We start from the raw sequence: 27,368 nt of genomic DNA, 5'->3' as shown, positions 1-27,368 counted from the left end.
ACAACACTGCCACACGCATGCCTGTTTCAGATTTCGAAACTGCAACCTTCACTCTTGCGAAAGGAGATTTCATTCCTTTTCTTTGGTTTCTCTTCTTTTCTTTTCTTTTTTTTTTATTTTTTTATTTACAGGCCTTCAATAGTTCTTTTAAGAGCTATCGCTGAAAAGTTTTTTGCGTAGCTGTCAAAGTCACCTGAGAGGAATGTAAAACTGGGTAAAGACAACAACCAGGGATCAACCTTACATTGGTTACCCGGATGAGCGCACGACCCACCGTCTTCAAAAGAGTTGGATAAAGTGGACTTTCCATGATCGTCAATGAAATTATTTTGAATATTATTTTGAATTCTCTGTGACAGGATTTTAACTCAACAGAACCAAGAAACTAACAATTTTAGCCGCTGACAGGCAAACCAAAAAAAAAAAAAACAGAAAAAGTAGTGAATAGGTTTTCTTAAAACTTTACTAATGCGAAAGCTTTCCAGAAAAGGTTCTGTTAAATAAAAATGGGTGATGAAATCGTGCTACTAATTACAACACATCGCTGATTAAAATGTTATCCACACATTTCATTTCTGAACAAATCTTTGATTTAAAATGTGTTCCTGACTGACAGGGTGATTCTACCTTTTGAGTTTGTGGACGGAGGCCATTTGTTAAAGGGGCACTGTCACGAGGCGATTTTGTTGTATTTTGGTCAAACCGCTCAAATTTTGACAAAGAACCTTTCCATAACGTGAGATTGCTGTTAGAGCACTGCGAAGAAAATATAAAGCGATTTCTCCGAGAAAAACAAACTATAATCAGGTTTTGTGTTTTCTCTAGAACACACGCGAAGAACTTGAAAAAAATTGGCCAATTTTTTCAAGTTGCATTCCATTTAGATCCAAGCCATCTGCAGCCAAACATAATTAATACTAGTTTCTGTGCACTAGTAGGGTAATTGTTAACAAAACTGAAACATTATTTTGATGATTCCGTCGATTTAAATATGTATTTTGGCTATTCAAAGTGACACAAAAATAGTTGACACTGCCCCTTTAATTAAGAAAAAAAGGTTGGTTTGTTTGGAGGGAATGTACCAAGAGGTCCTCCCTTTTAGGGACGTCAAATGGACGTAAACGAATAGTAACAGTGAGTTTATAAAACGCCTCCCTGGGGGAGACAAATGGGACAATCCTTCAGACTTTCCTTGAATTTTGAGAAAGAAGGCATACTACTAGATGGCTGTAATACGCCAAGTCCTTTGTTTGACAAATCAAGTGCAGATTGTTTTTTTTTAAGAATATGATTTGTCGAAAATACCACGTAACTTTTATAAGACCTTTTTTAATGTTATTAGCAATCGCAACCAGTTTTGCTCACGGATGCCATTAATTTTCTTCAGTTTGTAGTGTGTCATGAGAGACTAGTTTTTGATCATGTTTTGTTTATTCATGTATTGCGCATGTGCGTGAGTAGTTTCCCGGACCTCATGGTTAGTTCAACAGAAGTCGGGGTCGAACGCAAAGATTGATGTACACTTAGGACCTGTCTAATTAAATAATATTGTTCCTGTTTAACTGAGTGTCCATGTGTAGCATCAACTTGACATAGTGCAGGAACGAATATATTTTGTTGTATGATGTAATAAATACATATTCAGCGATGTTGTTTATTCAGACACTTTATCGACCAAATAATGCCATTTCAATTCAACAAATGAGAAATGTTTGCTACTCGTTCATTGAAAAAGTGATTTCGAAGTCCTTTTGTCTGCTTTCAGTCTAGATACATATTTACCACCTTTAAGGTAGTCAGGGTCACTTGTAACTTCAAAATTGTAACACACTAGAAAGTTGTCTTCCAACACACTTACACTTTTATTGTTATTTTCAACAAATATGTATAAATAATTTACACAACACGCGTATTGCATTAGCTAATCTTGGCAGGTATTAGTAAATTAAAAAAATTACAATATTCCTACAACATCGGCACTACAACGTAAGACTGTGATATGCAATTGTGAACGAAACAAGTTTGGAAACGAGTATTGCAACCCTTCACTTGTGGAAAACTGAATGGAAATGCCTTTAAGGTTAAAATGTCTACTTTAGAGTTTAATTTCATGCTTTGAATCTCATTTTCCCTCTTTTCCTGCGAAATTCGTAAGGGAAGAGAAATAGGATGCGATCCCGCACTACATGCGCTGACTGTCAGTTTTCCACAAGTGAAGAATCGCGCAATTCCTAAATGTGCCTGTCACGCCTGTTGTCACGCGACAGTCACAAACAACCGATTGCTGGAAAGAAAGGAGAAAATCCGAAGCTACAATCTGTGCTAGACAGCGGTATATTCCCATAACACTAAGTAGGTCATATAAGCTTTATAATTCGAAGATGGCGGGCGATGTTTCGTCTTGAAAAGGAGTACAAATCATCGATTTCTTCAGCGATTTCAGGCGGTTATGGCGCTAGACTTAACGAAGATTAAATATCGTGAATTGCCTTCCATTTTGCGCCTGATTTGAAGTTAGAAGTGCAAACAAAGCAAGCAGACTTTTGGAGAGACACCAAAACCTCCATACTTCTGTGGACCTTGCCGCATACTGGCGAACTCTGCTAGGTAATAGAGAACACATATGGCGGATTTCAAGCATTTTTGCCCTAAAAAAGATTGGACTTGGGAACCGGTTTAACCACTGCAAAGATATAAACAACGCAACTTCTCAAAACTTCGTTTTAAGATTTTTGGACCCTCGACTACAGCTTTTATAGGATAAAAAAACGGAGAATAAATCAAGGTAACTCAAAATCTCACTGTTTAATTTGTTATATTATGGCTTTAATTTCGCCTTTGTAATCTAAGACTGTAGTGAGCGTCACTGCGCCTGCTCGGCGGCCATGCTGTCTCGGATTTCCGGCTGTCTTTAAAAAATGCCTCACTGGATTTCACCAGGACAATCGTTCAGCCTTATATTAAATTTATAGTAGGAAGATGTATTCGTGGAGGGCTGTAACTCGTTCTGTCTCTTATTAATCATGTGGAGGTGACTCTTTTCTTCTAAAGAAAAAATCTAACTTTTTTTACATGGGCATGTAGAAAGTGTTTATGATGCAGAAGTAAGTGTCATCATTGAAAACTTATTTTCTCAATAAATTTCAATTCAAAGCTTTTGGGGGAAAAAGTTTAACTGGCAAACAAAAAAATCTATTAGAGGAATTCTCCTGCGTCCATGAAAGAGAAACTGGTTCAGTTCTTTTGATTATTTAGCATTCCACGCGAAATGTTATCTCTAGGCCAATATCCCAATCGATTCTTACATGTTCTTACTAATTAAAGTTCCATGAGCTGATAACCTGAAATTTATCTCATGCTAATATGACTTTAACAACCAGCATATTGGTAGAGCCCAGATTCAGCGAAAGAGTTAGTCGAAGAACCGCTTTGAGGCGAAGCAAAACAAATTGAGGGACGATAAAGATCTAGGAAGAATACTACATCTGTTGAATTTCGTGAAGAGAGAGCAGCAAACAAAAAGTAGTAAGTAACTTTTCTTATAACTTTACGGATATGAAAAGCTTTTCGTGAGAGTTTTTCTTGAACACCAATGGATGATGAAATGGTACCACTTATTGCAACATATCTCTGGCTTAAACGTTGGCCATATATTTCATTTCTAAACACACCCAAAGCGAATCTTTGAACTAAAAATGTGCTGCTGATGTTTCAGTCTTTAAACAAAGTTCGTTTCAAAGTGTAAAGATTGTAAAAGACAATAGCAAACGATTAAACAAGATTTGAGTTTGTGGATGGAATCGTGTGAGGCGTAGGTGTGAGGCCATTAATGTATTAATCACGAATACCGGTGCATTTATGTTTGGGGATTATGGGAGAGAATGTACAGGTCTGAGGTCTTCTCTTTTAGGGTAAGAAATTAGATAGAATTGACGCTAATCTTTAGTTTACGAATTTAAGTTGACTTGTTTCTTGTAGCAAGGACGGGTTCTTTATTAAACAGAGCCGTCTGGGGCTCAGTACAAATAGGAATAATTTGCCAGTATAATAAGTAGACAATGTATCTTAAGCTTCCAAACGCAGAAATTATTTGCACTAAAATTTATAACATGCTAATGTGACTAAAAACCACTGACCATATTAGCCAAGCCCGGGTTCAGAGAAAGTGTGAGTTAAAGAACCACTTTGAGGCGAAACCACACAGTATAGGGACTATACAGATCCAGGGACAATACGAAATCTGTTGAACTTGGTGAAGAGAGAACAGCAAAGCAAAAGTAGTGAGTAACTTTTGTTACAGCGTTCAAATACCGAAAGCATTCCGTTTTTTTAAGCCAAAATAGACGATGAAATCATCGTATTCAATTGCAACAAACCTCTCGATTAACTTTAACCATAGATTCTCTTTCCAAATACAAGCAAAGCCATAATATGAACTGCAAAGTGTTTTTAGCAATTCAGTCCATCTTTAGGGAAAGTTTCTACAGAGGTGTGAAGATTGTAACTGGCAAAACTGAAAAACAAATTCTTAGCGAGTAACAATATAAGACACGGTAAATTAGCCCCTCACTTTGGCTTTCCTATGTTAGGTCATTCAAATGAAAGCTACTCTGCCGTGGTTTAATGTGATGCCAATTCTGTTATGCTACTGGACAGCATGGTTCTTAGTTTTGAGTTTGTGGATGGAATCGTTAAGTGTGAGGCCATTTATTAATTAAGAATGAAGCTAGACTTGATAATTTTTTTGTGAAATAAGTTACGTATAGAGATCTCTCCTTTTTGGTTGAGAAAGTAGATAGAGTTATCGCTTCTTTACTTTTCGAATTCGGTTAGACTTGAAACTTGTAGCAACGATTGGCGCATCTTTAGCGCTCAGTACAATTGGAATAACTTGCCGGTGCAATAAGTGCACCGAATCTGTCTTTTAAGTACAGAGGATGCTAACAGTTTCATTGTATTGTGTTTCCTATTTTTACCATTTTATAGCCCTGACCGTGATGTATAACAAGTAATAAGACAATGCCGTGATCAGACATAAAAAGCAAAACAATTATATAATAATAGCAATATAAATATACCATGCGCTCGAGCAATCACGCGATCAGAGGACGTGAAAAGAATTTTAATAATGTCTTTGAAAATGCCTCACTGGATTTCAGCAGGAAAATCGTTGAGCCTTTTATTGAATTTATAGAAGGAAGTTGTATTCGTGGAGGGCTGTAACTCGTCCTGTCTCTTACAAATCATGTGGAGGTGGCTCTTTTCTTCTAAGAAAAAAACCTAACTTTTATAAGATCGTTTTCAATTCTCTTCGATGACAACTCAGTTCTCCTCACCAATACCATTATTCTTCAGCTTTTATTGTATGGACGAAATATCAGTTGTATGATGCAATACATACATATTCAGCAAGTGATGTTGTTTATTCAGAAACTTTCAGTCAGTTTTGTAAGATTAGCAGCCAGCTGCAGATCTTTATCTTGACAACTTGACTCTCAGTCGACAAATGATATTCAACAAATGAGAAAGTTTTCCCTGTATGTAAGTCGTTTTTCTTCTTCTATGAAGACTTTTACCGACACCCCAATTAACTGGCAATACTCGCTCTTTAAGAAAGCCGGGATCATCATTCTCAAATGATAAAATTCTCATTTTCAAACGACATTTGATAATAAAATGTGTTAATATGATAGATCCTTTAGATCACATGGGCATGTAGAAAGTGTTTAGGGAGTAAGTGTCATCATTGAAAACTTATCTTCGCAATAGATTTCAATTCAAAGCTTTTGGGGGGAAAAGTTTAATTGGCAAACAAAAAAATCTATTAGAGGAATTCTCCTGCGTCCATGAAAGAGAAACTGGTTCAGTTCTTTTGATTATTTAGCATTCCACGTGAAATGTTATTTCTAGGCCAATATCCCAATCGATTCTTACATGTTCTTACTAATTAAGATTCCATGAGTTGATAACCTGAAATTTATCTCATGCTAATATGACTTTAACAACCAGCATATTAGTCAAAGCCCAGATTCAGTGAAAGTGTTAGTCGAAGAACCACTTTGAGGCGAAGCCACACAACTTGAGGGACGATAAAGTTCTAGGGAGAATACCACGTCTGTTGAATTTCGTGAAGAGAGAACACTGAGCAAAGCAAAGTAGTAAGTAACTTTTGTTATAACTTTACGGATATGACAAGCTTTTCGTGAGAGTTTTTCTCGAACACCAATGGATTATGAAATCGTACCACTTATTGCAACACTTCTCTGGCTTTAACGTTGACCACTTATACATATATTTATTTACTTTGTAAGTACACCCAAAGAAAATCTTTGAACTAAAAATGTGCTGCTGACGTTTCAGTCTTTAAGCAAAGTTCCTTTCAAAGTGTGAAGATTGTAAAAGAAAATAGCAAACGATAAGAAAGGTTTTAGAGGGCAACAACATAAGATATGTTAAATTAGCTTGTTTCCTGTCACAGTGTTAGATCATTCAAATGGAAGATACTGTGTATTGTTTTGCTCTTATCCTGTCTGTTATGGTTCTCACTTTCGAGTTTGTGGATGGAATCGTGTGAGGCGTAAGTGTGAGGCCATTAATGTATTAATCACTAATACAGGTGCACGTATGTTTGGGGATTATAGGAGAGAATTCAGTTACCTCGAGGTCTTGATAGAATTGACGATAATCTTTAGTTTACGAAATCAAGTAGACTTGTTTCTTGTAGCAAGGACGGGTTCTTCACTAAAACTAATCGAACCGTCTGTGGCTAAGTACAAATAGGAATAATTTGCCAGTACAATGAGTGGACAATGTATCTTAAGCTCCAAAAATGCAGAAATTATTTGCACTAAAATTTATAACATGCTAATATTACTAAAAACCACTGACCCTATTAGTCAAGCCCGGGTTCAGAGAAAAAGTGAATTGAAGAACCACTTTGAAGCGAAGCCAAATAGCATATGAACGATAGAGATCCAGGGTGAATACGACATCTGTTAAACTTTGTGAAGAGAGAACAGCAAAGCAAAAGTAGTGAGTAACTTTTGTTATAGCGTTCGAATACCAGAAGCTTTCCAGTAAAGTTTCCTTTAAACCAAAATGGACGATGATCAATCATCAAAAGGCCCGAGCGTAGCGAGGTTAATAAATTGAGCTTAGCCGCGCGAATTATATAGTAATCACAATTGAAGACAACAAGTGTTTTCTTTAAGACCTATATTTCGGCTGCATTGAACAGCCGTAATTTAGGCTTGAAACTTGTAGCTCAGTACAATTCGAATAACTTGCCAGTTTAATAGGTGGAACGAATCTGTCCTTCAAGTACACAGAAGAAGAAAATTACAATACCGTGATCAGGCATAAACAGCAAAACAATTACATAATAATAGTAATAAATATTCCATGCACTCGAGCCATCACGCAAATGAAAGGATGTGAAAAAATGTAAAACTACCTTTAAAAATTGCTTCACTGGAAGTCGACAGGACAGTTGTTTAGCCTTTCATTGAATTTTTTAGAAGGGAGGCCTGTTCATGGAGGGCTGTAAGTTTTTCCGTGTCTCGCCTAAAATCAACTCATGTTGGTTTTTCTAAAGGACGCCATTCTGCCAAATACCTTGAAGCTCAAAAAGATCTTTCTCAGAGTTCTTTGCAATGAGCACTTATTCTTACAAATGCCAGCTGCTTTCTTCGAATATTGTATGATGCAATAAATACATATTCAGCATGTGGTTTTGTTTCGTCAGAATTGTGCTTTTAACATCGGTAGCCGTGGATCTTTATCTAGAAAAATTGACACTTTATCGATCAAATATTGTCATTTCAATTGAACAAATGAGTTTTTTTGCTTTAGTACTCTTTTGTTCTGCTTGCAGTCGAGATACATATCAATATCAATCAATCAAACATATCATAACATATCAATCAAAACCTCGGGTAACTTGCAACCTCAAAATTGTATTACTCGGGATTTATGGAAGCCTACGCCGCAGCACACAATGACAATAATCAAGAGAGGGAAAAGAGTAGAGAGTAAATTAAGTGAAAAATCTAAAATCCAAGCCCTCTCCACCAAACATATAAAAGCACAGAAAATAAAATTACCCAAAACAAAACATTTGACTACTTCGATAATCTCATTTTTAAAAAGGGAAAAAATGATAAAACTCTGTGTTTACGACAGAATAATAACGCACAAATGAAAAAATTCTCATTTTCTAGTTACATCTACCAATAAAATGTGTAGATATGATAGGTTGCTTAAATCGGATTGGAAAAAAGAAGAGCAGGTGTTTGGGAAGTAATAGTTATCATTGAATATTTATTTGCTTAAGTAATTTCAATTTAAACCTGTTAGGGGGAGTTTAAATCGCAAACAAAAATGTGTATTAGTGGAATTTCACTACATCCATAAAAAAAGAAATTGGTTCTACTTTTGTTTTTGGAGCATCGAAAGCGAAATGTTGTTTCTATGGCAATATAACAATCGATTTTTTTCTTATTAATAAGGTTCCATTAGCTTATAGCTTAAAATTTCTTACATGCTAATGTGACTTGAGAACTGTAAGTCAAATCCGCGTTCACAGAAAGAGTAAGTCGAAGAACTGTTTTAAGGCAAAGCGATTCACTAAAGGCACGGTAGAGATCCAGGAAGAATATTACATCTGTTGAGCTTAGTGAAGACGAAACAGAAAAGCAAACGTAGTGAGTGAGTTCCTCTTAAAGCCAGGAGGATCACAAAGTCGTGTTTGTAATTCCAATACATCTCTGGAAAAATGCTAAAAGTACATTTCATTTCTAAATAAGCTCAGAGCCAATCTTTAAACTTAAATGTGTTCCTAACTTTTCACGCTTTATAGAAGTTCTCTTAAGAAATGTGAACATTGCAACCGACGAAAGCGAAAGAAAGAACAACTTCTAGCGACGAACAACGCAATAAAGGTTAAATTAACCCTCACCCTAGAGCCTTTCTGGGTTCTAAATTTGTCAAAGCAACTGCAGTAGCGTTTTGGTAGGAACGAATGTAGCTTGAGGTCTTCCCTGTTAGGGTTATTCAGCAAATAGAGTTGGTGATTGTTTAGTTTTCCGAATTAAGTTATAGAATTGTTACTTTTGTAGGGATTTACATTAATTAGGGCTTAGGGCATTAAGAATAATTTCCCAGTGCGAGGAGTCGGCAATGTGTCTCCCGAATACAGAAGACGCCAAAAGTTATCATGTGATGTAGTTACTATTTTTATGCCATTTGACAGTACTGAGCATGATGCAAGAAAAGTAATAAAACATCGGTATCAGACATTTAAAGCATCAAGAATTGCTTATTTAATGTGACTTAACTAAAGAAACCTTGTTATCTGTTTACACCGCATTTTACTCCCCCACACCCTCCCTCATACAATGTTAAAGTACCATGAGGCATTTACTTAAACGTTCTCAACATTGTACGGGGCTGGGGGTCGGTGATCATATATTTTACGTTCTCGCGTACCGCGTTACTGTCGCGTGCGTACAATGACATCCTGAATTTTAATTTTCTTCTAACCCTGTTGTGCTTGATTGTAGAAGTAACATGCTGTACTTTGGCTTGATGAAGGATTATATAAAAAAAATGGTATTAATTCGTTTTTTCAGAGTTCAAAATGGGTTTCAAACTGGCTATTCTGTTGGCTTGTCTGCTTGTTAACCTGACTGTTGCCAGGAAAGTATCGCCGTTGAAAGGTATGTCTTTTTAACGCTGGCCTGATTTGTAGGTGTTTGTTTTATATTACAAACCAGAGGCGGAGGGGCTAGTCGCAAAGATTTGAATCACTGTCTAATGTATACGTTTCACCCATTCGATCTTCTTCTGTACATGGATATGACAAAAAAAATTAGAAATAATTGGAGTACATATAGGGATTAATATGATTGAATTATACGTAAGGTGCTGAACAGTGTCGCAGAAGAGGGCGTCAGAAACTTCCACTTTGAGATGATACATACAGCAATACATATGTCTCTTGTTTACAGCTAGAGGCGTACAGTATGATGGCAATTGTGGAGGTAATACTGCATGCATGAATATTGAGAGCCCTCGTGGGAGTGCGGTAGGATGCTGTTTCAACAGTTGTGCAGGCCAAAAGGTTTACAAAACCCACCTCTCCCACTACGACGACAATTGCTCAGGTGGCAAGATATGCTGTGGAAAAAAAGGAGGTGAATACAGTAACAAACCATTATGGATTCAAACATAATTGTGGTCGACTATTTGTATCCCAGAGTTCGGTAAACAATAGCCCACTTTGAAATTGAGTGATGGCCTAGGTGCATGAAGAGTAACTCCCCAATTGATTGTGGAATTATTTGGGGGAACGCTGAATGCGACGATAATAGCCAACCGTCCCACAATTGCTTGGGCAGCAATTCTCGACCCAGGCTTTCACTCTTTTTCAAAGTGGGCTATTCCTCCTCGGTCAATGTAAAACATTCATGTAAGCATTGAAGCCGTAATGTAGCATTGTCATTTTTGTCTGGCACAGATGAGCCGTTTGATTAACCGACCTTCTATTAAATTTGTTTGATTTTGCTAAAGTATATGACAAAGGAAGAGTCACACCTGAGTTTTATCGAGTTGCAGCGAAGTGACTTCCGTGGCTGGCAAGGTTCCTGTCGACTTCGCAAGTCCCGACATGCAGTTAAATAGGGAGCTTAAGCACAGACGTTCGTGAGCCACGAACAGCAACCGGAAGTCAAATGTCTCCTTTATTGGCGTGGTTTTGCTCCTTATCACGAACGGAAAAGCTCTTGTTGATGACTGTGGCTTGACGAAACAAACGCAATGACATGAAAACGCTTCAAAAGGGAAAAACTCAATTTCCGGTTGCCGTTCGTGGCTCAAATTCGTCTGTGCTTAAGTTCCCTAATGCTTACTTAGTCGCTTTACGGATGGAATTCTAAAATATCAAGTTTTCTTTTGTCGTTTTTCAACAGCGCAAGCTAGGTGGCCATGGCGCCGTGGGTCGTAAAAGTAGTTGGAAGTGAAAAGTGGCACGTAATGATGAAAAAAGGAGCCCTTGCGTGTCAATCTCAGCAAGAACATTTTAGTAAACACAATGTAATGGTTGCAAATAATTTTCATTAAACACGAGGTGATGGATGAAGTTGTTTTCTCTTTTAATCACATGATGCAGTTAGCGGAATGCTATTACTCCAGTCGTTGTCTATTGTCTCGATTGCTCAATTTGGTTCAATTTTATTTCCCATAAACCATAAAAAAGAACAAGCATACATAAAGTGTAATACATACAATTAGTGTAATACATACATTAACAGTAAATAAATAATTGTTAGATGTTTTGAAAACAAAAAGGCTCTGGAAAGGAATCCGATATAGAAGCCAGGGGGCTTATGGACAACAACAACAATACTTTATTCCACCCCATTCCTAGAAATATAGAATAAACAATGTGAGTTTCGGTACTGAATATGTAGATAGATTATGTGGTTTGTTTTTGTTTTTATGTTGTTGTTTTTTTTAAGGGAAGACAAACAAGAAGAAAACGAGTATGTAGCTATTTAAAGAGTTTATGTGACTAAGTAAGAAGGAATTTTTTAAGTCTTTTGCCAAACAAACCAATACTCTCACTATCTTGAATTTCCCGACGTAGCAAGTTGAAAAACTTGGGACTTTGAAACCAAATTGAGAAGATTGTAGGTTTTCCCCTACCATTTCGCTGTCTTTACCCGCTTACAGAACTCGTGGGAATCGATACTGCGAGTAATAAAGTATTTGCATTTTAAGAGCAATCTAAGCTCGAGCCACCGGCCTTCAAATCTTCCAACTGAATGTTCAAAGTTCACCGATGGAGCACCTAAGTAGTATGGTAGGGATGTAGGGATGTTTTGGGCCGTTTTTTTCAGGGGGAATCTCATTAACTTGAGGGTGGAATAAATTAACGGCGATGACGTCATAGGATGAAGATTACACTATTGGAAACGATGACATCATAAATTAGAAATAGAATAGTTGCATCGTCGGATGGAACGGATGGAGGTTACGCTACTGGAAACGAAAACATTATAATCTAAAAATAGAATAAATGCATTATCGGGGTAGAAGGGGGTCATGTGATTTTATCATTATAAAAAAAGATAGAATGTGTTTGACAGGTTTTTGAAGGAGATGTTTATGGAATTGCTTAGACAATAGAAAACATTATTTTTCGTTTCATTGATTTCTTGCTGCTAAATTGTGCATGTTAAAAAGGGCGCGCACAAACTTAATGCACACACAGATTTCACAATATGTATATCATAATAAAGTTGATAATGTTTGATGTGGACGACTGTCCACCTTTACTTACGTAATTAGGGGTAAACGCGCTTTTGGCTATCAGATCGGAGACTAAAACTTTTGGGTAACCTCTCTTAGTTAACGGTCCGTTAGCCACTAATTATGCAAGCAGGCAGTGACCCGAATCCAAAGCATACGTTTGCATACAAACTCTAGGAAAAAAGCCCATGGAACAATTTTTAAACGTCTTCTATTTAACAAAAACAATTGACAGCTTTAGTTGATAGAAATGGTCAATTAAAACACGCTACTAATAAATACTTGCTATTAAACAAGACACATTTCTTAAGAGACGTTGAAATAACTTTATTGCCTTGAATAGCGAAAACGAAAAGGTTAAAATACCGGAGAAGTAACTCTCAGCTCTATATCTGAACAGACTTTAAATATATCATTGGAGTAATAAATAAAAAAAACAAACTGTAATATTGCATAGCAAGCAGTACAGTATAAATAAACTAAACAACGATCTTTAAAAAATTCGCACAAACAAGCGAATAAATGTTCTGCGTAAGCTTTGTTTTGGTGAAAATTAAATCACACTTTAGTTTTACATGCGCTTTTTAACGAATGTTCATGCAAAGACTTTAAGAAAAAATACTGCCACATCCTACTCTTTCCCGTAATATCCTATTGCTTTAAGTATTTTCTGTTTGTCCTCTGTCAAGATTGTCACAAATAAATGCTAAAATTAGAAATAGAATGCGAGAAAAACGTGTCAGTAGTTTATGCCAACCAAAGTGTTGCGAGACGTTTGTTTGACTATTTTAGCTAAGCATCAAATTTTCTTAAATGAAGCAAAATGAGACGAGATCAGAAAATAAAACTCCAAGGGAAAAAGTGAACATGGACCGTAAACCTGAGTTCAAAAGACTACTCTGAAGTTAGCAGTATTGAGATAAACGGCGTCTCAACACTGCAAGAAAAACAGTACATGTATCTTGCAAAACAGCATACCAGCAAATTTTGTATTGAGTGTAGACAAACAAACACAAGTCCAATCATATTATAAGCAAAGGAAAACATTAGAACGCTTCCGTCAAGGGATTCAACTTGTTGAAAGGAGTTTATCACACATTTGCTGGTGGGAAATGATTTGTTTCTTCGTGAAGATAACTTTCGAGAACTTGTAAACCGAGCATATTAAATTGGACAAAAATTTCCTTCAAAGGTATCATTAAATTTAAAATTTATTCTAGTTGGATTTCGTAAACAATTACTTCCAATCTCGCAGATGTGCTCGAGAAAGGACAAAATTTATGGAAGGAAGGAAAGACCTTTGCGCAAGGAAAAGAGATAAAAGAAAATTATCTAAGTTTTGTATTTTTAGCGGTTGTGTTATGTATTTGGGAATTCGATATATTCATTGGCAAAATTATGATCAAACGCGAGGGAACCTCAAATGAATCAAAATTCTCTTTATAATCATTCTCCTGATCAGTCGCTTTCCAGTCTTTTGGTTTTCACTAATTTTGATCTGTCTACGACAAAAAGGCGATAACAAACTATCACGTTGTCGTACGTTTTATTTAGGAAAGATTAGGAGGATTTGTCGTAATTCACGGTCATGACAAGGAAGTCTGCGAGAAAATAAGCTTGGTGAGACAAACGCATTTTGAGAACTCCTCTTGAAATGAAACATTTACGCTCACTTAACGTCGTAAAACGAACGAAAAAATCAGCGATGGAATAAAAGGACTGGTTATTCTGGCTGCTATGTCGTGAATAATGAAACCAAAAGGTCGAGACAGCAGGAAATAAATCGTAATTTTGAAGAAGATTACGACATTTTTCAAATTGTAAGACATGTTTCGATGTTTCAAACATCATCGTCAGATACAGAATATTTGAAAAAAACCGCCAGGACTATATAACAACTAAGTGAAACATGCATAATTAATAATGATTAGGTGACAAAAATAGAGAACATATTTGAGTGAGTAACAAAGTGTTGGAAAGAAAATAAACTGCCTAAAGCGTAAGTGCCAGGTTAACATGATTAACTTGTTGATTTATACATAGTCTTCTTAAGTTAAAGTTGAAATTTAACGGGGTTTAATAGCCAACACACGCACTATCGTTTCACGTTTGAGAAAGAAATTGACCCTTTTTTGCCCATTCTGGATGTCTTAATCGACAATACCCACTGCCATGGTTCCATTGTCACTAGTATAAGAAGACCATAAGAAGACCTCATAGTTCACGGGTCTGCTTACCAATTACCTCAGTGTCGCACCTCTGTCATATAAAATCGGTCTCATTAGGACATTAATTGATAGGGTTTTTAAATTAAACAATACTTGGCTGGGCTTCCACAAAGATATTATGAAATTAGTTTTCATTTTGCGTAAGAATCTTTTCCTATCGACAAATGCGTCTACCGACGTCTACCGATATTTGAACACAGGCATTAACCGAAACGGCTCCACTCAAACACCTCCTTCCTCCAATACTAGGGAGTTTAAGAAACGAGGACGGCAACGGTACGGAGAACGTCATTTAAAAATATAACTTCTCGTTTTGTAACTCTTTCGCAATCATTAAAATTTGTTTAACTTGGAAAATGATGGCGAACTCTCCAGTAACTAAATTAGTATGAACGACGTCAAAGTAAGGAAAAATAAAGAAGATTTTGCGTCATACGCTCCTGTTCTCGAGAAAACCTAAAATTTGGTCATTTCACGTTGTTGTTTTGCAGAGGACGGTAAAGAAATGTACCAAAATGTAAAACGCACGTGCAAAGCGATTGTTTTTGCTCATTAATCCCATTGTTTTGTGGCGTTCTCATTACCAGCGCCGTCCTCGTTTCTGTAACTCTCTACTTTTTTACTAGCCTCCCACGCAGTCGTTTTTAGGGGAGTCGTATTACCTCCTCCCCACAAACGCCTGCCTACCCAAGCGCCACATTCCTTTCCCATTGTTTTACTGCCTAAGCACCCTAGCCAATCCCATCAAGGCATTGTCTAATGATATCAAATCAAATTGCTGGTTACAATGGCCGCTTCCGTTTCTCGCGAGCTTTGTACATTCTCTGGTACAGTCTTGAGAGATGCGGGAGTTAAGTTGGAATATATATATTTTTTTTCACTTCTGGAATGGCTGGTCATGGCTGAAACGCCAAAACAAATATCGAATGTGAATACAAGCGCTTCTTGTGCGACGTTTTGACACCGTTATCTGCTGGGAGAGTCAGAATCTTCGGGAAAGTGTAATCGATCTTCCCCGCCTGATCGAGTTGACAGTCGGTGAAGATATCACCTCTTACGGGTGCGAAAACTCTAGAGCAGATTTGTTTGTTTATACGAAGTGCTACGAGAGACTAACTCGATTCGAGAAAGCAAAGAAGAATGTAGTAGGTATCAAGGGGATATCTGCAGTATTTATCAGTTCATTAAAGACTATCAAACGGAAAGTTAAACGACAAAGAGCCGATCAACTTGAGGGCCTTGTGGAAAATGTCGCACATGCCCCCGAACAAATTGCAACAACAAAGCGAGTTTCAACTGCAAAATCTTTAAAGTTTACCGACAAATCGGGTAATATTTCGGTGTCCTTCACACCGACAAGGTCGACAAGATCGAAGGCAAAGCTTGATAAATAAGCGACCTTGCGTAACCAGTCGGCAAATTGCCGAAAATATCACTATTTTCCGTCCTGAATTCTTTGATTGCTGTCAGTTGATAGGCATTTAAAAAGGAAATTTTGAACGTGTGCTCAAAGCTCACGTAAGCTCGGTCAAGTCCTGTCTCCGCCGTGATGTTTTTCATCCCGCGAGAGGCGTTCTGAGGTCAAGGTCAACCTTCCAGATTTTAGAAGGTTCACTGTGATTGGCTTAGCGGCGGAAAGGAATGTGGCGCTTGGGTAAGCAGGCGTTTGTGGGGAAGAGGTAATACGAGTCCCCTAAAAACGACTGCGTGGGAGGCTGCTATTTCACAGGGTAAACAATACTTTTATAAGTTACCTTATTTTGGCAGTTTTTCTACTGTAGCTCAAAGCAAAATACGCCGTCTTGTTAATCGTTGTTGTGATGATCTTGATATCAAATTAGTGTTTAGGTAAGAAATCTTTTCTTAGTGAAGGATTCTGTCTCCAGAGAATTCCGTTCACGTGTGACTTACTTATTCCCTAGTGCTTGCTGTAATGCTTGCCTGATATCGGCGAAACTGGTCGTCATTTTTCCACACGCTTCCGTGAACATCTCTCTTATGACAAGTCCTCACACATCTTCAAACACTTTCAAAGCTCAAAACATTGTCGTCAATCTTGCTCTGCGGATTGTTTCAAAATCCTTGATTCCGCCCCCATTAAAATTTCAACTTTAACTTAAGGAGGCTATGTATATGACTTGGGAAAAGCCCAATTTAAATCAACAAGTTAATCATGTTAACCTGGCACTTACGCTTTAGGCTTTATTTTCCTTTCCAACACTTTGTTACTCACTCAAATATGTTCTCTATTTTTGTCACCTAATCATTATTAATTATGCATGTTTCAATTAGTTGTTATATAGTCCTGGCGGTTTTTTTCAAATATTCTGTATCTGACGATGATGTTTGTAACATCGAAACATGTCTTACAAATAAAAATGTCGTAATCTTCTTAAAAATTACTGGTTATTCTCCAAAGAGGCAGGCGAGTATTCACGTGATTTTGTTGACAACAAGTAGGCCAACAATGGTGAATTAAAATGCAAATGTAGGAAGGCCACCGCGTGTAACAACAATCATTTTATACACTATTGTTCCACTGTGCAACCGAACTTTCCTCTCACACAGGCTGCCATGCCTTGGCCTCAGATCCCTTCCGCAACGCATTTCAAGACGGTACAGGAAAGCGAGGAGAACAACTATCAGACCCTATCAAGAAAATATTTCAGTCCCTCAAACGCAGCTGTCAATATCTTTTACTGTCTGTATGTTTTAGCTACTTGTTTAAACAACTTCTTCAAATCAGCTGCCAGTAATGGAATTGTTTGAGAAAATTGTTTCTCATAGACACCTGACACTCTCGTCTCTAAAGAAATAATCAAACTGTATTTTCTCCTTGCAATCCCATACAGTGACCACTAAATTCTCAGTCCGATTCACTCAAAACGTAGTGGTGGAGAGAATTTAAATGTTTTGAGTAAGAAACTGACAGGGTACACATGAGTGACCTTCCTGTAATTTGCATTTGATCGTGGTCACTTACTAATTCGCCCTTAAAACAACTAAATTCAAATTTTCTGACCTCGAATGATTTACAGAAAATGTTATGATTTGTTTCCTTTTAAAAGAATCGTTTCGTTCCATTTTCGTAAAGTTAAAATAGGACTAAAAACAGGCAATCCTTTAAAACTAAGATGGGTTTTCATAACTAAAAAATAGTGATCTAACGCGAGTACAAACTTGAAATTTTAAATTAAACAAAACATAACAATGCTATTCCTATTCCTATTCCTATTCCTATTCCTAAAGTTTAACAAATTTTTCAGTCTAAAACAGAAAGATATTCTTAAGAGAAAGCTGAAGCATCTCGAAAGAGGAATTGACGAGTTTGTTTGAAAATGCGTTTACCTGAGAAAATAGGCCACTGTACTTATGCTGGCACGAGGCGCGCCTTGAAGAGAACAACACAGGCGAAGGACCACCATAAAGGAGCTGTTAGAACGGCGCGTTAGACGCTGACAGAAACCGGAACAAGGAAGATAAACCAGGACGAAAACCAAGAGGAAAACGAATAGAAAATCGAGGTAAGAGAACTAATACAATAATGATCAATCCGCAAGATTTACGGCGCCGACAGAGCCGACAGTAGGCTCAATGTTTATCATGGCACGCGAAGGCATGGTTGTGTAATGAAAAGCAAGTGTGTCGGGGTTTGTTCAAACTTTCGGTCTGAGGATTACTGGAAGATCTGTGGTTCGTGGCTAAGTATGAGCTACCCCGGCGTGCGACTTGTATAAGAAATCAGTGATTTTTATTTAAAGCAATTGAAATAAAGCGTCACCTTCGAGACCAGAAGGTAATCGAAACAAACGTCCGTTGAACGAAACTAAATCAGACGACGGAATAATTCCTTAAACGAAAATAACTGATGGGGAAAGAGGGATTCATTTATTTTCACTAACTGCTAACGTAATTCACTGTTGCTCTCTAAAGTCGATATAACTGACATTTCCGCGCTTGTTTCTGAGGATTTCATCTTCTCACTACAAACAGGATATTTAACAATTTAACGTCTAGCCTCTTGGTTTTATTTTTCCGTGTCCTATGAAGTCGTTTGTTTCTTCAATTTTGTCCTGATCACTCCTAACCTACGACAATCAACAAGAAATGAGCTAGCTTTAATTTTAACAGCGCAAAGGCTTGAAACATTTTTTTAATAGGTATGAAATTTAAGTGAGTTCTGCAGTGCATAGCTGGAAAAACTTACCAAAATTTTAAAGACAAACCTCTTGGTTAAGCAACCACTTTCTTGCAAGTGAGGTTGCCGAAAACATTTTCCCTAATGATTAATGGAAATAAAAACTCTTGTTTAATTAAGGGCCACTTTTAGTAGACGTCCGGGGCTACGTTAGTGCCATCTATACAAGAGATATCCTAGCTTTTCTCATCCATTAAACGGCCAACAAAAATTGAATTCAGTGGCTTTTTATTACTGAGCTGAGACCCACGAAAGAAAAAACTTCAAAATAATGCTAGCTAAAATAGTGAGTGTAAATAAACACGTTTACAGAATGAAATACGTGCATTTATTAAGTTTGCAACGAGTCAGAAACGAGGAGCTGTCAAATGTTTTATTCAATATGTATTCAGTTTTGGTTCGCAGTTTAAACAACTCTGATATTTCAACTGACAGTCATACAATTGTCTGTATTCAGAAGTTTTGTTTCTCGTGAACACAACCGACATGTTTGTCTCCTCGGAGATAATAAAAGTCCAATTTCTCTTAACTTGCGTAGCAGTCGTTTCCTCTTCAAGTGGTAGAAGTAGTGAACAAATGCTTTACGAGAGAACGAGTTTCCAGCCGGCTGTCGGAAAGGAGACGACTGCTCTGACGCAGGCTTATTTTCTCCTTACAATCCCCACCTTGAATACATTGAATACATTCATTCTGTCTTTGTGGCCGTTGATAACATGTCAACAAAAAGGCTAGGAGAATTCATGTTTTCAGCAAGACACTAAAAAGTTAATATGAGTGACCTACCCGTTATTTGCATCTCAAAACTAATTGTGCTATGCGTCCAACGAATTAAATATGCTAAGCTAACGTGACTAACAAAAGATACCATTTCAAAAGAGTCGGTTCGTTTTCGTTTTGTTTTATGCCCTAAAATTATTATAAATTAATCGGGTGCGCGGAATTTAGTCTAGCTAGTTGTAATACCTAGACCAGTTGATCAAATGCAAGTGTGTAAACATGAAATCAAATCATAACAATTATGTGATAGTATTCGTGTCGAAGGCTGAATAAACTTTTGTGTTTTTAATCTGTATAAGTAGCATGTAACTGTGAAACAAAAAGACCAAAGCATTTCGCAAGAAGAATTAATCAATTTTGTTAAAAATGCATTTAGTGAGGACATGAAAGCACCCTGACGTGAAAATCATGGCGAGAATAAACACAGGCAAAGGTCCAACTCGACTTGCATTTACAAACTTAATCAAAACACTGTCTCTGAGATTAGAAGGTTATCGACACAATCGAGAAAAGAAACGAACCAAATTGCGCGAATAAATGATTTCAAAAGAGGTGGGTGAGAGCAAGAAAGTGGTGTTAACCCCCAAATTTTATTATCCTTTGCTAACCGAGCGGCGGGAAAGTTGCTCTCTACGTTACAGACAAAAACTGACTAAGAAATCTTCACGCTACTAGTAAGAGACAAGAAGGAAAGGAGACGGTTGGGAAGGAACTCGCCATTGAGGTATATCCTCTACTGCACTCCAGATATGCAAGAAGTTCCGCTTATTGTTGTTGATGTTATATTAAAACTGTGAATTCTACTAGGATAAATATTAGAACTTGCTGAGGTGCGGTTGCGTCCGAGAAAAGCGAGTGACAGTCGCAGTTTTTAACAAACGTTCGTTAGGAAGATCGGACGTTCAGTGGTTCAAGGCTATGTTCCGCATCATATCTCAGTTCCCTAGGGGCAACCCTTCGGCAGACAAGTGGTAGGTTAGCTATACTCTTAGCTGTTTCATGCCATAGAAACCGCGTTAAATATGTTAAACTGCCGCTGTATGATTCACTAAAGCGTGGAACGTTTTATATATTATGACGCTAAAAATCTAGACATTTAATAATGTAACATTTCACCTCCTGGTTTTCATTTCATTTTATTTTAATTCGTTTTTTAGGTCTTTCTTCCCTTGAATTTTGTTCATTTTATGCAAGATAATTAAGGAGAATGGAGGAAGATGTTTGCGATATAAAACTTGAGAAAATAAATTGCTGATGAAAGCCGCGAGAGACACTGAGGCCAGTTAGGATAAAAATAACTGAGTTGGAGTAAGTTGATTGGACGGGAGAGCAAGCAAGAAAATATTCCCGCATTGTAAACACAACCTTAGCTTCTCGGTTGCCTTGAACTTAAGTAAGTACAGCCTACGTGTTATTAGTCATAACAGTCAGCAATCCACAGGACTTTCAATCTTTGTTGAGCAGCTGAAAACCGTTCACTGGATTTCTCAAAATGCGTTTCCCTATCCAATTTTATTTCCTTGCAGTTTTCCTCATCCTAACCGTGAATGGCGCCAACAACTCCTCCAAGTCTTGCGCCAAACCGTACGACAAGATGATGGTTTGTAATCTGATGTGTAACCTGCTTCAGGATTCGGACGCAAACGACGCCATTAAAATGCTGCAAACTAAACTGGAAAATCTCATTGCAGTGGTCAACAAACCTTCACCTACTCTGCCACCAGGTAAATGATTTGTCTCCAGTGTTTTCCCTATCTTTCCTTTCAAAAGTTTCAATTCGCTTCTCTATCTTTACTAAGCGTTTACGCCTTAGCACTACATCTAATTGGACGTTTACCTTTTTCACAGCCGTTCCAGCCTCTTCATGTAAGGAACAGTATGAAAAACGCAGGTGGGTTTTGAGGTGTGCTATGATACATTCCGCGAACTTAGCGACACCAAGGAAGGTTCGGATTTGATTCCAAAATTCTGAGACTCACAAAAATTAAAAAAAAGTGGCAATGATAACTTGTCCTTATTTTTGTAACTTACACCGTTTCTCTTCCTTTCCAGTTCCACCAAAAGCCAAGTGTATCCGCTGATGTTTGGTTCACAGAAGATTCCTGTTTACTGTCACATGGGCAACTTTGGATGCGGAGATGGAGGGTGGACGCTGGCCATGAAGATTGACGGCACAAAGGTAAGCAGCTGTCCTCTGACGATATCATTCTTTACAAACGCTGTTCAAATATTTTACATCTGACGTTTGACTAACTTTCCTTGTTTCTATTCCAGAAAACGTTCCATTATGATTCTGCTTTTTGGAGCAACAGAAATGCCTTTAACCTTGCTGGAGGGAAGACTGGGTTCGACACAAAACAGACCAAGCTGCCTACCTACTGGAACACAGCCTTCTCCAAGATCTGCCTCGGTATGAAGATCGGTCAGCAGATCAAGTTCCTCGTCATCAATAAGCAGGCCAGCTCACTGTACGCACTGATTGCTGACGGGAAATACCGTGCAACATCACTGGGTCGTAAACACGTGGAAGACGCTGATTGGTTCCCAAGCATCCTTGCAAACCAACTGCAACAAAGAAGGGTTCAATGCTGCCGGTAGCAGTAAGGGCTACTCCAAAGCAAGAATCGGTATCCTTGGAAACAACGAGAAAGATTGTACAACAACTGACTCGAGAATTGGGTTTGGCACTGGAGGGTACAGTGATGACTCCAACACGTGTGGAAATAAGAGTTATAGGAAGGGTTCGGATAATGGCGACAAAAATATCAAGGCGCTGGGATACATCTTGGTTCAGTAAAGTGAAACTAACTGGTGTATTACTGTACACTGGAGCCATAATAAAATTAAAAATTCAATAACTATTTGTCGTCCGTTGATGAAGTAATATATCAAACACGAGGAAGTGTCTTTCATTTGATCTCCAAGCAAGAAAAAGTGGGTTAGAAAAACGAGGCGCAGCCCAGTTTTTTTTTTTTTTTTTTTTTTCAACCAACTCCGAAGTGTTCGGGAATCGGATAAAACACTCTCTCGAATGTTTGATATAGCTTTACCTCAAGCAGTTGGCTTAATCAGCGAGACCTTGGCTAGGCAAATATAAGCACCCTTTTAGTTCATTTTTTACTGAAAGGAACAGCAAAGGAAAAAGAATTAATAAAAGAGAAAAAATGGTTCAGTAAAAGGAACTTGGCCTCGAGTATGCTGCAAATTATATTTCCGTCCTTAGTATGTGATTTCATTTATTTATTATTTTTTTTTTTTCGTAATGCGAAAGCTGCACGTGTTGTTTTCTGTAGTCGTAAAATGGCCAGGACGCTTGAAAACAGGGAAAGCTTTTCGTTTACCTTTTTCAAGCAAACGTTTGTGTAATTTAATATGCCGTTTACAAGTTCTCGAAGCTATCTTTTGTTTACCATGAGAAGGCAAATGAGTTCCCAGCAGATTCAATTCCCTTGACGCAAGCATTGCAATGTCTTCCTTTACTCAGCTTATAATATGATTGGACTTCTGATTATTTGTCTACACTCAAGACAAACTCTTAAAGACACAATTGGGATACCAAGGCTGAATTAAAATGCATTGATATAGGACGGCTATTCACTATGAAACGATCGAAGTCCTCTTGGTGTTGAATTACACCATTGTGCCATTCTGCCATCCAACTTCCTCTCTCACAACCCGCCATGTCTTGGCCCAGATCCCTTTCGCAACGCATTTCAAGACGGTTGTTTAATATGGGAAACCCAGGAGAACAACTATCAGGAAAATAATTTAGTCTCTCAAACGCAGCTGTCAATATCTAAATCTGCGTGCATAATTGTTTAAACAACTTCTTTGAGTCAGTTGACAGTAATGGAATTGTCTCTGTTGAGAAGATCTGTTTCTCATAGACACTTGACACACTCAGTCTCTCAAGAAGTAATCAAAGTGTATTTTCTCCTTGGAATCTCTATGCATTGATCCCTAAATTTTCAGTGTGACTTACTCATCATTTGAAGCAAATGGCTGGGAGACTTTAAAAGTTTTGAGTAACAAACTGACAGGGTACACATGAATGACCTTCCTGTAATTTGCATTTCATTGTTACTGCCTCGCCCAAAGGACAATAAAATTTAAATATTCACTCCTCGTCTGATTTCCAAAAAATATTATGATTTGTCTCCTTTAAAAGGATCTTTTCGTTTCATTTTCATAAAGTTAAAATATTACCAAAATAGGCGATCATTTAAAACCAAGATTCGTTCTCATGACTAGAGATATGGTGATCTAACGCGAACGCAAACTTCAAATTTGAAATTAACTGGCAAAACATAACAATGCTATTCCTATGAAATGGTGTCGAACGTTTTACCAAACTAGTCAGTCTGTAACAGAAATATGTTTTTAAGAAAAATCTGAAGTATATCGCACGAGGAATTAAGAAAGTTTTTTTTATAGAATTAATGCGTTTAATTGAGAGAATACGACACGTGTACTTACGTTGGCGTGACGCATTGAAGAAATAAACACACTGCAAATGGCCACCATAAAGAAGCTGCTCGAACGGCGAGAACACTCATAGAAACCTTGGGGGAACAAGTAAGGAAAGACGAAGGGAAAGAAACAACAAATCGAGGTAAGATAAGAAATACAATAATGATCAATCCGCAAGTTTACGGCGCCGGTAGAGGACCCCGTAGAGCTATGGCGCAACATTCAATCCTTCAATTCAAACATTCGATCCTTCAATTCGAATCTGCAATTGTTCGGTTCAAACTTTCGATCCTTCAATACAAACATTCAATCCTTCAGTGCAAATATGGAATGGGTCGATTCAAACATTCCATCATTCAATCCAAATATGGAATTGTTTGTTTCAAACATTCGATTCTTCAATCTAAACACCCTTTTCTTCAATCCAGAGATGCCATTCTTCAAGTTAAACATGCATTCATTGTATTGCCTGGCCTATCATTCAGTTCAAGCATGCATTTCGTCGATTCAAACATGCCATTTTTCAATTCAAAAATTTGATCATTCAATCCAAACGTGCATTTCTTCAATCAAATCCTGAAACTCAAACACTACACCATAAATTCCGCGTTCAATTTCGATAGAAAAAGCTGAAATCGTGCTGTTGAAACATTCTGCACTTTAATTTTAAGATATGAAATCCAGATTATAAATTCAAACATAGTCTCACAATGTAGTTGTGCAGTGGCTCGATTCAAACGTTCACTTCGGCGATTCAAACATTCAGCTCAGCAGTCCAAACTTTCAGTTCCTCTCCAGTAGTCTGGAACCGAGGGGACTCTGTAAAACAAGGATACGGACGGGCGGATGCGGACGGTGGATGGCGGACGGCGGATGGGGCTTTAAAAAAAAAAAGAAAGAAAAAGAAGAAGTGGAAGAAAATAGGATGTTGATACGGTTAAATTTATTGGTTAATTGCCACCTTCTAAGAAATGCTAGCTTTGGCTTTTTTTTAATTTTATTTTTATTTTTTTTTTAATTTGAATTAATTTTATATTTTATTGTCAGTCAAACAGCGAAAACGCTGTGGAATGTTTCTTCTCGTTTTTCAACCAAATCAGCCTGAGTTTGCAGTGGAACTCCGTACATAAGTACGACACACCATCCGGCAAAACAACACGTTCACATTCATGAACATTTACAGGATAATCTGATTAACGGGTAAAGTACTGTACGAGCTCTTGTTAGGCATTATAGATTGGAAATCGTGGTTATTGTTCGAACAGACAGATCGATACAAGTTATTAAAAAATTATTTTAAGACGTCCAAAGATTTCCCTGCGTCAGATTTGCGAACGTGTCAGAGCAATTGGATAAAACCTTATACGCCTGGCCTCAGTTGTTCAAAGAGCGGATAGTTTTATTCACTGGATAGGCTGCTATTCAGCAGATGAAATGCGTGCAAGATTTTCCCAATAGCCCTATAATTTATGGATAGAGTAGAAACATATGTCAAATTTAAGTATGGGATTGTGTGGAAAACTTGCCAAAAGGCGTTACCGGTAGTTGGAGTACATTTGCTCCGCTGGATAGCGACTTATCCGGTGGATAAAGTTATCCACTCTTTGAACAACTGGGGCCTGGTTTACTCAGCAGTGGAACACCAATTTTCAAGTCCGCTTCTTCAGGAGAAAAGCGAAACATTTCTCAGCGTAGTTGAACGCGGAGTCGACCGATCGCGAAAGCTTCAAAGCATCAACCGGTTTGTTTGACAAATTCTGCTTTCTTTATTACATTTTTTTTACATTCCTGTCTCATTAATATTCATATTTTCGATTATCCGGACATTTTATTCAAGTTCCAACGAGTCCAGATAATCGAGGTTCAGCTGTACCAAGTTCACGGAGAAGACGACCCCTGACCTGACTGGGGACTGAAGGCAACCGGAGGAAAATCAGAAACTGACCGAAAAAAACATGTTTTTCTGTCAGATAAAATAATCTGAATGTTCCAAGATGAGAAAAACCACAATCTGCAATGAATATCAAAACCGAAAAGACGCAAAACCCGATCAAAAAAAGCCCCCATATTGCAAGGAAAATTTCGCTTGTGTACAAATTTAAAGGGAAGAAAATGACACGTTCAGAAATCCTACGCCGGGAAATCTTTGGACATCTTAAAATAATTTTTTAATAACTTGTATCGATCTGTCTATTCGAACAATAACCACGATTTCCAATCTTTAATGCCTAACAAAAGCTCGTACAGTACTTTACCTGTTAATCAGATTATCCTGTAAATGTTCATGAATGTGAACTTGTTGTTTTTCCGGATGGTGTGTAGTACTAATGTACCGAGTTCCACTGCAAACTCAGACTGATTTGGTTGAAAAACGAGAAGAAACATTCAATAGCGTTTTCGCTGTTTGACTGACAATAAAATATAAAATCAATTCAAATTAAAAAATAAATAAATAAAAATAAAATTAAAAAAAAGCCAAAGCTAGCATTTCTTAGAAGGTGACAATTAACCAATAAATTTAATCCGCCGTCCGCATCCTTGTTTTACAGAGTCCCCTCGGTTCCAGACTACTGGAGAGGAACTGAAAGTTTGGACTGCTGAGCTGAATGTTTGAATCGCCGAAGTGAATGTTTGAATTGAGCCACTGCACAACTACATTGTGAGACTATGTTTGAATTTATAATCTGGATTTTATATCTTAAAATTAAAGTGCAGAATGTTTCAACAGCACGATTTCAGCATTTTCTATCCAAATTGAACGCGGAATTTATGGTGTAGTGTTTGAGTTTCAGGATTTGATTGAAGAAATGCACGTTTGGATTGAATGATCAAATGTTTGAATTGAAAAATGGCATGTTTGAATCTACGAAATGCATGCTTGAACTGAATGATAGGCCAGGCAATACAATGAATGCATGTTTAACTTGAAGAATAGCATTTCTGGATTGAAGAAAAGGGTGTTTGGATTGAAGAATCGAATGTTTGAAACAAACAATTCCATATTTGGATTGAATGATGGAATGTTTGAATCGACCCATTCCATATTTGCACTGAAGGATTGAATGTTTGTATTGAAGGATCGAAAGTTTGAACCGAACAATTGCAGATTTGAATTGAAGGATCGAATGTTTGAATTGAAGGATTGAATGTTTGAATTGAAGGATCGAATGTTTGAATTAATAGTTTGAATTTTGACTCTAAAAACGCGCCATATAGAGCGATGCTCAGCATAGCTGTATGAAAACTATGAAACTTGTCTATTAGGCTATGTATCATGGCATGCGCAGGAGCGGTTGTGTAATGTAAACTTGTCGGGGTTTATTTAAAGTTTCGGTCCAAGGCAAGGGTCCAAGACTTAGAAGACTGTTGTTCGTGGCTAGATATGA

The 27,368-nt window shown here is 37.5% G+C and overlaps 4 protein-coding genes and 1 pseudogene across 11 annotated transcripts in view; all 5 read left to right on the top strand.

Moving 5' to 3' along the window:
* The first annotated feature begins 3,364 nt into the window (after positions 1-3,364).
* LOC146467214 (uncharacterized) lies at positions 3,365-11,133 on the top strand. Of its 6 annotated transcripts, none has more exons than XM_085126323.1 (5): positions 3,365-3,525; positions 9,630-9,716; positions 10,008-10,193; positions 10,968-10,990; positions 11,031-11,133. In XM_085126323.1, the coding sequence occupies exons 2-5, from the start codon at positions 9,638-9,640 to the stop codon at positions 11,079-11,081; spliced, it is 339 nt and encodes a 112-aa protein (XP_084982449.1). In that variant the 5' UTR covers positions 3,365-3,525; positions 9,630-9,637; the 3' UTR covers positions 11,082-11,133. The 6 variants fall into 6 exon arrangements, with proteins under 6 accessions (XP_084982449.1, XP_084982454.1, XP_084982452.1 ...); XM_085126326.1 differs by lacking the exon at positions 3,365-3,525 and adding an exon at positions 3,585-4,280; XM_085126325.1 differs by lacking the exon at positions 3,365-3,525 and adding an exon at positions 5,908-6,158.
* A 5,651-nt stretch (positions 11,134-16,784) lies between these two features.
* Positions 16,785-27,368, top strand: part of LOC146467208 (putative skeletal organic matrix protein 5) — a 41,099-nt gene continuing 30,515 nt past the window's right edge. The window contains exons 1-2 of one of the 2 annotated variants that reach the window (XM_085126315.1): positions 16,785-18,061; positions 20,670-20,905. The gene's annotated coding sequence lies outside the window, so the exon portion shown is untranslated. Of the gene's footprint in view, positions 18,062-20,669; positions 20,906-24,040; positions 24,125-27,368 lie in introns of those variants that run through there. The other variant, XM_085126316.1, reaches the window with a different exon arrangement.
* LOC146467213 (putative skeletal organic matrix protein 5) lies at positions 20,916-22,371 on the top strand (annotated as a pseudogene). Its single transcript, XR_014867843.1, has 4 exons — positions 20,916-21,236; positions 21,361-21,403; positions 21,565-21,691; positions 21,787-22,371. The product of XR_014867843.1 is annotated as a putative skeletal organic matrix protein 5 (transcript).
* The window catches only part of LOC146467204 (putative skeletal organic matrix protein 5), a 67,821-nt gene continuing 64,486 nt past the window's right edge, over positions 24,034-27,368 (top strand). The window contains exon 1 of the mRNA XM_085126313.1: positions 24,034-24,124. The gene's annotated coding sequence lies outside the window, so the exon portion shown is untranslated. The remainder of the gene's footprint in view (positions 24,125-27,368) is intronic.
* LOC146467209 (putative skeletal organic matrix protein 5) overlaps positions 24,060-27,368 on the top strand; it is a 26,486-nt gene continuing 23,177 nt past the window's right edge. Inside the window, exon 1 of the mRNA XM_085126303.1 lies at positions 24,060-24,124. The gene's annotated coding sequence lies outside the window, so the exon portion shown is untranslated. The remainder of the gene's footprint in view (positions 24,125-27,368) is intronic.

Source organism: Pavona decussata, unplaced genomic scaffold (genome assembly GCF_977016875.1).
Source record: "Pavona decussata unplaced genomic scaffold, jaPavDecu1.1 SCAFFOLD_137, whole genome shotgun sequence".
Lineage (NCBI taxonomy): Eukaryota > Metazoa > Cnidaria > Anthozoa > Scleractinia > Agariciidae > Pavona > Pavona decussata.
This window is presented reverse-complemented; position numbering and strand designations above follow the sequence as displayed.

What these genes read in the sequence shown, in the direction of transcription:
- LOC146467214 (XM_085126323.1), top strand. Translation starts at nt 9,638, where the DNA reads ATGGGTTTCAAACTGGCTATTCTGTTGGCTTGTCTGCTTGTTAACCTG. An exon ending in ATGCTGTGGAAAAAAAGGAG is followed by an intron (nt 10,194 to 10,967) that starts GTGAATACAGTA and finishes GTTTTTCAACAG; the next exon opens with CGCAAGCTAGGTGGCCATGG. An exon ending in AAGCTAGGTGGCCATGGCGC is followed by an intron (nt 10,991 to 11,030) that starts CGTGGGTCGTAA and finishes AAAGTGGCACGT; the next exon opens with AATGATGAAAAAAGGAGCCC.